This window comes from Gracilinanus agilis, chromosome 4, assembly GCF_016433145.1.
Source record: "Gracilinanus agilis isolate LMUSP501 chromosome 4, AgileGrace, whole genome shotgun sequence".
Classification (NCBI taxonomy): domain Eukaryota; kingdom Metazoa; phylum Chordata; class Mammalia; order Didelphimorphia; family Didelphidae; genus Gracilinanus; species Gracilinanus agilis.
The window spans coordinates 227297125-227308052 of NC_058133.1; the positions used below are offsets into that span (position 1 = coordinate 227297125).

At 40.8% G+C, this 10928-nt stretch overlaps 1 protein-coding gene across 1 annotated transcript; it reads left to right on the plus strand.

Annotated features, from left to right (window-relative positions):
* The first annotated feature begins 1282 nt into the window (after nt 1-1282).
* On the plus strand, nt 1283-3490 carry PDE6G (phosphodiesterase 6G). Its single transcript, XM_044675353.1, has 3 exons — nt 1283-1428; nt 2513-2553; nt 3414-3490. Exons 1-3 carry the CDS (start codon nt 1283-1285, stop codon nt 3488-3490), a joined length of 264 nt encoding a protein of 87 aa, XP_044531288.1.
* The last annotated feature ends 7438 nt before the right edge of the window (nt 3491-10928 follow it).

Sequence of the window (10928 nt, forward strand, 5' to 3'; positions counted from 1 at the left end):
CACTTCACTTTCTGTTATTCTGGAAATCTTAAAATTCACTCAGCTGAAAGAGAACTTTTAACAAAATCTAGTCTAATAACCTCGTTTTATGTTTGAAGATACAGGTTTAGAAAATTCATGGTTTGCCCAAGGTCACAGAGTGAAATCACTAGCCAGGCCAGAACTAGTCTCTGGACTGCTAATAACACTGACAATCCTAACCGCCTTCTGTTAATCTCTTACATATGCATAATGGACTTTGCACAAGGACTTTGACATCTAAGATCTTATTTTATTCTCATGGCGACCCTGAGAGGCAGTTTTAACCTTTCCCCCATAATATAAGCTTAGAGGATGCTAAGCCTCCTTTATTCCAAGGTCAACAGGACTTTGGGGAAGGAGGGAGAGACTGGGTGTGCAGGCCTAGAAAGTAGGTCAGTCTATAAAATAGAAGAACCCAGACTTTGACATTAAGGGAGACTTGTCCCTAGGCACTCCCTGCTTTCTGCCAAGTGGCACTTGGATGGAATGTTACAATCCATCCACACTGGTCTCCTTGCTGTCCCTCACCTAAGATTCTCCCCATTTCTCTGCTTCAGGCATTTTCATTGCGCCACCACCATGGCTAGAATCCTCTCTCTTCTCATCTCTGCCTCTATCCCTCCTTAATGCTAGGGTCTTCCCTATGAGATCTCCATTTTATTCTGAATACATATCTTATTTATATGTAGTCGTTTGCATGTTGTCTCCTTCCTAGTAGACTGTGATTTCCTTGAGAGAGGGGGCCTGTTTTTGTCTTTCTTTGTCTCTTCAGGGGTTAGTCCAGAGTGTGGTATATGCTAAGCAGTTAATAAATGCTTATTGGGTTAATTTGACTATTTGGGTCCAGAGGATTGCTCTGCTATGGAGCATGTAGAGGATAACTGTCTTCTCGGATTCTTGGGGTATGAGTGTGGTAGGGTGTAATTTAGAAGAGTTCCTCTGCTCTAGATTGGGGATTACCACCACCAAAAAACCCAGGAAGGAAAATCATGGTTTTTGAATCAAAAGAGATTTGAAAATTTGTCTAGTATTACCCCCTCATTTTGCAGATAAGTGATCTGAAACCCCAAAGTGATAAATGGAGTAGGCACTTGTCTCTGTTAGGCAGTGAGTTGCAGACTTAGGATTTGAATTTTGACACTGAATCTGGGATTTTTCCCTCTGTACCACACTGGAAGAAGGGGACATCAGAAGTAAAAAGATCTCTTCTTTTGATCCTTTTTTCCTTTCTTCCAGAGTTTGAAAGACTAAAAGCCTCATCATGAACCTGGAGCCACCCAAGTTTGAGATAAAATCAGCCACCAGAGTGGTTGGAGGACCAGTTACCCCTAGAAAAGGACCACCCAAATTCAAGCAGCGGCAAACCCGCCAATTCAAGAGCAAGCCCCCTAAGAAAGGTGTACAAGGGTAAGAAGGCCTTCAGAAGAGGGGGGGAGAAAGAGAGAAGGGGCACTGGACCCCACTTCTAGGATGACTGACTTTTCCTTCAATTAAACTTCTCCTGACCAGCTGAAAGGGTCTGGGACTGGCCTATTAGAATCCCTTAGAAGACATGATCATGTTTTTACTTCTAGGATGCCTGAATTCTTGAGAAGGAAATGACATTTTCTATATGTGTTGGTCTGAAATTTTATTTCCAAATGTCTTCTTCCGCTTCCAGAAAGAATTAACTTTTCTGCCCTTTCTCTCTCCTTCAATTTTCTTTTTTACTCAAAAGCTTTTTCTTGGGACAAAAAGCTTGGACCTTTTCTCCTAGTCCATGCACTTCTTCCTCCCTAGTTTCGTTTAAGGGAGAGACTTTTTCAGAGATGGAAATTTGGAAATCCCCAGACCCAGAGATAGGCTCAAGAATGTGACAAAAACTGCAGTCACCTGTTTAAGTGCAGGGACCAGGATACTCTTTTCAATTTGGCCTTATTTGGGCCTAACTCTAATCCTGAGGTTTGTGGCCTGACCTGATTTTTTCCCCCTTGTTTTGAGTCCCAGTTTTCATGTTATCTTAGGAAACAGATTGGTGCTGGGGAATAAGTGTTGTACTTTTCAGCTCTTGAGTAACCACAGACAGTACTGAAAATGGACAAGGAACATAGACAAAAATTGGAGGACTTGGAATAGAAAAGGGGCTTTTTCTTATTGCCTTGATACTAAAAAGCTTGCTATTTAGCATCTTCCTGGTAAGGCAGGAAATACAGCCTGGATTCTTAACCAGACCTTGTTGTGATAAAAACCTATGATCACGTCTAGTGCTAAAAATAGAATCTAGTTGCAAGTGATTGTGCAGTGTGTGTGTGTATGTGTGTGTGTGTGTGTGTGTGTGTGTGTGTGTGTGAGTGAGCATACATGGGGAGTCAGTGTGGATACGTATGTGTCTATGGTGTGTATGTGTGTGTATGGGTATATATGTATATAAATATAGATGAGTGAGTATCTGTGGGAGGGAACCCCAAAATTCAGCACCCAGCTCTATCACTGAACATTTTGTCTCTTGCAGTTTCGGTGATGATATTCCTGGAATGGAGGGCTTGGGAACAGGTATGAGTTTCTTCTTCTTAGTTTGGGAGAGAATAACTCAATCAAAAGAAGTCAGAAGTCATATTTTGCTTTCCTTTCTGTGCCCTTCAGGGTTTTGTCCTTCCCTGACCTCCGTATAACTTTATCAACAACCTTCAATCCAAATTTATAACATGACCTTTGTCTTCTCAGCACCATATCATTGACTGCTTTCACAATCTGGGTTGTTTATCTTGGCGGGGGTGGGGTGGGTGGAGGTGTGGGGGGTGTGGAGGGGGGAGGAGGGGAGGGAGGGCGGAAAAGATTCCCTCTAGACTTTTTCCACCCCACCCCCCCGGTTAAATATGTTCCTGTTATGTGGAGATACAAACACAGGTGGTCTAAAGAGACTAAATATGTGTGTATATATTTTTATATACATACACACAATCCACACATACACAACTGAATAAAATTATACACAGTCTATACATATATATGAATAAAATTTGATCTAGAAGGAAGGCCCTTATGAGGTTCTGAAAGACTGTCTTTTTACTTTACACCCCTCTTTTCCCCTCATCAGGCTCTCTATCTGTAGGAGACCCTGAATTAACTAAAAGTACCTACAAGAAGCTCTTTCACTTCCACTACTCTAGTTCTTAACAGTTCCCACCTCTTTCCCCTGCTCACTTTGACCTACTTCCTTTGGTATTGATCTTTTGGGGAATCTTGCTCGCTCCCTGTGGCCTTTTTTTTTTTTTCCTTCTAGAAAATGTCTTTAGGAGCTGATGTGTGATAAGAGAACAGCAGGGAGAAGAGAATTAGTTTTGTAGCTGAGGGGAGTGGGGAGACCCCTGGCCTTGAAAGTCTTGGCCTTTTTCTTTTCTTGTTTCTTCCAGACATCACTGTCATCTGCCCCTGGGAAGCCTTCAACCACTTGGAGCTGCACGAGTTGGCACAGTATGGTATCATTTAGTTGACCCTACCTGCTACAGACCCATGAAGACTGAAGACAATTTTACCTTTCCAGTCTTATTTATCCTTACTCCCCTATCCCAGAATTTTCCATCTGATAACTCCACTTTCTTTTTCTTTTCCTGAAGTTCCATTCAGGAACTAGATTCAGGGAAGAATTCCCTTGATCTCTCTTTATCTATATTAAGAGGACTGAATCTATACTTATAGGATGAATTCAGGGCTGCCAGAAACATAGACATTTTATTCAGCCACTTAACCTCCTTTCCCTTTATTGACTTATTCACCTGCTGACTGTTCTGCTTGGTCTAAGAGGGGGTAGCGGTAAATACTGGTCCTCTACCCCAAGTGACCTATGAGTGTATTTTTACTCCTGGAAGGTTACCATTTTGGGAACTTCCCATGGACAAACAGGTATTTTTCCTTCCAGTGGCAAGAATGGTGTTGGCATGAAGGGGGAATTGATTGAACTTTGTACTCAATGTCCTCATCTTAAGATTCTTGGGATGAATACAGTTTGGAAATCTAGAGTTTATTGTGTCCCTTTTTTGGGCATTGGGAACTGGGAATCCAAGAGTGAATGATAATATAATTTAATTTGGGAAAGCATTGCTCCATTGGCAGGTATAGAAACAACTGATATATTCACAATAACCCACTCAGCTGTATGTATTGACTCCCCCATTGGATTATAAACTCTTTGAGGACAAGAACTATCTTAACACATTGCTTGGCATATAGCAAAATACTCAATAAATGCTTTTATCATTCATTCATTTTCTCTAAGAAATTTTGGTCTTCTTTGGGGGACAGGCTTTTAGTGACATGATTCTTCTAGGCAAAGGGAAAGAGGATGGAGGATGTACTAAATCAGTGATTCCCAAAGTGGGTGCCATTGCCCCCTGGTGGGTGCTGCAGCGATTCAGGGAGGCGGTGATGGCCACAATCTTTCCTATTAATTGCTATTAAAATTTTAAAAAATATATAATTTCCAGGGGGCTAAGTAATATTTTTTCTGGAAAGGGGGTGGCAGGCCAAAAAAGTTTGGGAACCACTGTACTAAATGGATCAGAGGGTATTGACCCCTTTCCCAATCTCTTCTTCCACTTCATTATGGGTTTTTTGTCCCTTGGATATCTAAAGCAGATGAGAGACAACAGATCTCTGAGGTCTTGAGAAGCAGGAGAGTATGGAAGAAAAACATCTAGCTTTTTATAAGAAATTTCTTATTTTTTAACAATTTTAACTCTTGTCATCTTCATTTTTTAAATAAATTAATTTATCTTGGTTATTTCTAAGAATTGTTCATTTACAAATGAAACAAAAATTCATGATAAAACCTAGCAGCATTAGAGAAAAATCTGACATAACTATCAAGGCAAGGTCCATATATGTAAAGTCCAGTGAATAGTTTTTTCTTGGCTCTCTCCTAGAGAGAGTCTAATCTGCATAATCTGTACCTAGGGAAACAATGGAGAAAGGAACAGGGGCCTTTAATTGTTAAGAGTGTGAGAATTTATTTTTCACACACTGTATTAATTCCTATGTATTAGGGAGAATAATTGTATATTCCTCTGTTTGGGATCTGGGGCAGATATGCCATCTAGTCTGCTACTTTTTGCCTTTTTTTTTTTTTTTTTTTTTTTTTGTCCTTGGGAATCCCAAAAACCGTCTTCCTTTTTTTTTTTTTATTTTTTTTTTAATTTTTATTTTAAACCCTTAACTTCTGTGTATTGACTTATAGGTGGAAGAGTGGTAAGGGTAGGCAATGGGGGTCAAGTGACTTGCCCAGGGTCACACAGCTGGGAAGTGTCTGAGGCCAGATTTGAACCTAGGACCTCCTGTCTCTAGGCCTGGCTCTCAATCCACTGAGCTACCCAGCTGCCCTCCCCCCCCCCATCTTCCTTTTTAACAGCATTTGATTAATAAATGAAAGAGACAAGAGTTCTTTTTCCTATGGATGTTACTATCCTCCCATCAGTTTAGGGAAGGGCTGAGGGTCTGATGGACCACTTCTTAATTATCTATCACCAATTAAAGATGTCTTGGGATAGTTAAGGGAGGAGCTGAATAATGAGTTCCAAAAGAAAAACAATATTTTTCTGACCTAGTTTTGGTTGTCCCTGGTTATGAAAGACAACCATGGAGATGTACCATTTTATTGTTAATGATGCTGGCCTACCCAATAAACCTGATATAATCAACAAACTTATATTTTTACCCAAAAATCAGGCTTTCAAGATAATTTTAATCATAACAAGAGAAAAAAATGAAGTCAAACAAGGATTCATGGAGAGCTTGCCAGGTACAAAACACAGTACACTGAATAGAGACATGTTATCTCTGCAATCAAGGAACTCATAGACTAAATTTTTAGAGGCAAAAATGGAGAAAACTCCAAATGAAGACTAGGGTCATTGTTTCTTCCAATGTAAAATAAAAGGATTGGACTAGAAGGCCTTTATCTTAATACAGACTGAGGAAGGCTTGGAATTCCAAAATCCTATACTGTGAAAGGCAGTATTTCCCCTTATTTGTCATTTATGTGGCCAGGAGGAAAAAAATTAGAGGGATGCCTAGTCACAGCCTCCATGTTGGAGTGAAATGGGGCCCTGCCATTTAAGGTACATGATTCAGCCCTTGCTCTCTATATTTCCTAAATCAAAAACTTAGGAAATAGATGTGACTATCAACTGCTAGTAGAGGCCTTGGGCTACTGCTCATGCTTCTAAGAGGAGAGCTAGCCTTTCTGGGAAGCTACTGGGCAAAACTAAAACATAATACACAATGGGAGCAAACCCAGAAAATGCAATAAGAAGGGAATGGGCAGGAAGTAGGATATTTATACAGTGCAGGAGCCATCTGGAAAGATGAACATCCAGGACAGTCTGCTGGGGTCCTAGATGGAGTTAGGTGTCCAATGTGGGGGAAATGGAGTGGGTTTTAACTTCATTTATTCAATTATTTATTTATTTATTTAGGCATTAATTCACCCATTTATCTATTTATCTATTTATTTGTTCATTCATTCATTCATTTATTTGTTTGTTTATTTATTTATTAAGCCCCCTAACCTTTTATTTTAGCAAAGAGGGCTAGGCAATCAGGATTAAATGACTTGCCCAGGGTCACAGAGTCAGGAAGTATTTAAGGTCAGATTTGAACCTAGGTCCTTCTAACTCCAGGCCTGGTGCTCTTTATACTGTGCTACCTAGCTGCCCCTAGAGTGGTTTTTTATAGGGATCTTATCTGGGTCAGGCGTTTTTTCAATTCTGTCTGACTCTTTGTGACCCCAACTTGGCATTTTCTTGGCAAAGATCCTGGAGTGATTTGCCATTTCCTTCTCCAGCTCATTTTACAGATGAAGAAACTAAGGATAGAAGAGCCTGAGTGCTATGGTCATTGAGGGTCACAAAGAATTGGACACGACCAAATAGTAACAACAAAATATCTGGATCAATTAGAACCAGGTATTGGGGGAAGGGGCCAGAGAAGCTTAGCCTTGGCATATGGATAAATGTTCAGGACTGGTGCTTATGAATATGCCATCCAAAGGGCTTCCAGGTAAGATGAAATGGGAAATACCCAGATAGCCAGAAAATTGGGGGTAGGAGGGTATCATGTAGTGCTGAAGCCAGTGACATCTCAGCTCTAACCTGGCAGAGCTCTGTGTGTGTGTGTGTGTGTGTGTGTGTGTGTGTGTGTGTGTGTCTAGAAAATGAAAATGGGGAGTGGGAGCGAGCCAGTCCCCTAGTTGGTCATTTCCCAGGGACTCCGAGCCCTCAGCAAGAAGCAGAACCAGCTCCTTATATGTGAGACAAAAAGATAGAAAGAAGAGAGGCATCTGATAGCAGGTGTGGGAGGGGAGGAGTGAGGGATGCCTCGTAAAAATCTGAAATTAACTCTATCTCTTGATGGGGATGGTCAGGGCCAAAAAAGGAGACAAAGCCCGTTCCCTCTGATGTGTTTCCAGAAGAAGAAGGAGGCAGAGAACAGAATCAAAGCACTACCTGTATTGGGTCACCAGAAACCAAAGGCAGAAGCCACAGATTAAGCAGAGGGAGGATCCTGTTCCCAGACATCCCCTTAAGAATTGTGGCAGAGCATCTTGACAGTACCAGATCTCAAATTAGACTGAAAAGCAGTAATCAGCAAAACTATTTGGTACCAGAGGCAGCTGGGTAGCTCAGTGGATAGAAAGCTGAAGCCTCCTGGGTTCAAATGTGACCTCAAGACATTTCCTAGCTGTGTAACCCTAGGCAAGTCACTTAACCCCCATTGCTTTGCCCTTATCCCTCTTCTGCCTTGGAACCAACATATAGTATTGATCCTAAGATGGAAGGCAAGGGTTTAAAAAAAAACCAAAACTATTTGGTACTGACTAAAAAAGTAGAAAAATTGATCAGTGTAGTGGTATAGAATTTGATAAACCCAAGGAAACCAACTATTGGAGTAAGGACTTCCTTCTGGGAAAACTGAAAAGCAGTCTGGCAGAAAAGAGGCCAACATCACAGGATACATCACAATAAGCTTCAAGTGGACAAATGACCTAGATATGAAAGGTCATAGTGTAAACAAACTGGAGGAACAGGAAGGAGATACAGCTGTGGGTGGCAGAGAGTTTTTGACCAAAGAAGGAATGAAAGGATCACAGCATATACAAAGGAAAATTTGATTACATAAAATTGAAAACTATAAAAATCATTGCTGTTAGAATTAGAATTAGAAGGGGAATAGCCAGGGAAAGAAAATCTTTGTAGCAAATTTCTCTGCTAAAGATCTATATGAGACAAATAGAGTATTGATACAAACATGAGAACAAGAGCCATTTCTCAATAGATAAATGGTTAAAGGATATGAACAGGTAATTTTCAAAAGAATTGCAAACTATAAGAAAATTGCTCCAAGTAACTAATAAAAAAATGCAAATTAAAATAACAGGTTTCACTTCATTCTGGAGTGTTATAAGACTCAAATAAAATGAAGTATTTTGAAAACTAAAAAATCCTTTGTATTATTACTATTATCATCATTATTATTTTGTGGTATTAGCCTCCAATTTGGTGATAACTTCACTCCCTGAAACTTCCATTACACTCTTGCTGAACTCAAACAATACCGAAGTATTATAGCAAATATTTAATAATCAGATTCTCTGGGGTTAAAAATGTATGCAACATACTTTTAAAAAAAAATCCTTCCTTTTCATCTTAGAATCAACACTTTGTATCAGTTCCAAGGAAGAAGAGTGGTAAGGCCTAGGCAGTAAGGGTTAAGTGACTTGCCCAGGATCTAACAGCTAGAAAGTATCTGAGGTCCCATTTGAACTGTTGTAAGGAAGAGAGAGAGAGAGCACACTTCCTGCTTCCCCATTCCATTTAGAATTCTCTAGCCCTGGCTGCTAGGTCTCTTAAAGAATAATTAAGTAATCTTCCTCACAACAGAACGCAGAAACTCCTGTAGTGCTGGCTCTCAAACCACTGGGTCACCTACCCACCCTCTGCAATATACTTTTTTTTTTTTTTTTTTTTTGTTTTTTATTTTAAACCCTTAACTTCTGTGTATTGACTTATAGGTGGAAGAATGGTAAGGGTAGGCAATGGGGGTCAAGTGACTTGCCCAGGGTCACACAGCTGGGAAGTGTCCGAGGCCGGATCCGAACCTAGGACCTCCCGTCTCCAGGCCTGGCTCTCAATCCACTGAGCTATCCAGCTGCCCTGCAATATACTTTTAAATTTAATCTGCATTATTAACAGTTTTTTTAAAGTTTAGAAATCAACAAAACAATAAATCAAACTCTGATTAGTAGTGACTTCAGAGACAGAAACACTCATAGTGAAGATTTAATTATGATTGAGGCTGTTAGAATTCCAGCATACCCCTGAATCAAATCTTCACTGCTCAATGTAATCAGATTGGTGAAGACGACAAAAAAAGGAAAGGAAGACAGAGACACTTATGAACTCTTAGTAAAGCTTGTAAATTGGTCCAACCATTCTGAAAAGCAAACCATTCTGAAAAGGAACTATACCCTAAATATCACTAAACTATTCATATTCTTTGACCCAACAATACCAATATATCTCAGAGAAGTCAAAGTCAGCATATTTTTCTTGTAGCAAAGAACTAGAAATAAAGTGGTGTCCCTCTTGTTATGCAGGTGGTAAAGGGTCACTACAAGGGAGCCTGGAGCCAGTAATTAGCCTAACAGGAAGTTGGAGTTGGATATTATCAAGGGTGAGCAGCCTCAGCTGGGAATGAACTTGGTTTAGGTATAAATTCAAACCCTGAAGCTAAATGCCCAGTGAAGCTTCACTGCTAACGCTTAGGCTCCTTTAAGATGTCTGATGGGCGGCCCCACCCTGCTGGGGTAGCTGCCTCTTATTGGATGATGGCAGACCATCAGGAAGTCAGGACTTGAACTTCCTCCCAGCAATGGAGGTTAGGTTCAACCTCAACTGAACCACAAACTGCTCAGTATTCTCTCCTCTTCCCTAATCTCCTTAGCCTTGGTAGTATAGGAATAATCACAAGATTCTCTGATTAAAAGCTAAGGGTTTTATTGAAACTGGGGAAGGAATAGCCAAGGTAAGAAGGCTTTGGTGTAACTAAGCTGTTGCTATGGTTAGCTGAGTGGTGCTGGCAAAGGTCCTGAGAAGGTCTTGGCAGGCCAAGGACTGGCTGCCCTGGCCAGAGCTAAACGGTCTCTGGTTAGAAATTAATTTGATCCACTAGCTAATCAGTTGAAAAGGAAATAGATGTTGTTGGGTTGCTGTTGAAGAAAGGACCTAATATCTAGGCTATCCGATTTTCCTACCCACAATTCCACCACCCTTCACCACCTGGGGCCCCAGGGGGAAGGTCAGAGATAAGTAGGTGATCAGAGTGAAGTCAGGAGGAAAACAGCACCCAGGCTTGGGTTTGCAGGGGCAAACCTACTGGTCTCAGCCCAACTGCCAGTTGGCACCTGCCCCATGGCGCATACCATTGGCAAGATTCCATCCAGGGTAACTGACAGCTTAGCCTAGGCTAATATTGCAATGCAAAAACCCTGCATTACACTCTACTAGGGAATGATTTAATTGTAATATATGAATGTATTGGAAATGTATTGCTAAGAACGGATTTGTGGAAACTGATGCAGAATGGAGTAAACAAAACCAAAAGACCATGAAAAGTGAATCAAACTCTCTTTGTCTATCAATCAGCAACTTTTAAGTTAATCAATCAAAAACTCAAGTACCCCTGCTTAATACCTTACCAGTCACTAAGTATGAGAGTTCACAAGTCACTTGCTAGAGTGGGTGACAACTCCAGAGGCCACTGCTCCCCACCTCCTTGGGCAGTGCTAGGCAAATTGAAAGACTGCAATTGGTTCTTATAAAGTGGGGGAGCAACACGAAGTGACCTTGGGAAAACTGCTTTAAAAAGACCAGCTT

Bases quoted from the DNA above. Each gene is read 5' to 3' on its own strand.
- PDE6G (XM_044675353.1), top strand. From the start codon at position 1,283: ATGAACCTGGAGCCACCCAAGTTTGAGATAAAATCAGCCACCAGAGTG. The intron at 1,429-2,512 runs GTAAGAAGGCCT...TGTCTCTTGCAG, and splicing joins CCTAAGAAAGGTGTACAAGG to TTTCGGTGATGATATTCCTG. The intron at 2,554-3,413 runs GTATGAGTTTCT...TGTTTCTTCCAG, and splicing joins AATGGAGGGCTTGGGAACAG to ACATCACTGTCATCTGCCCC.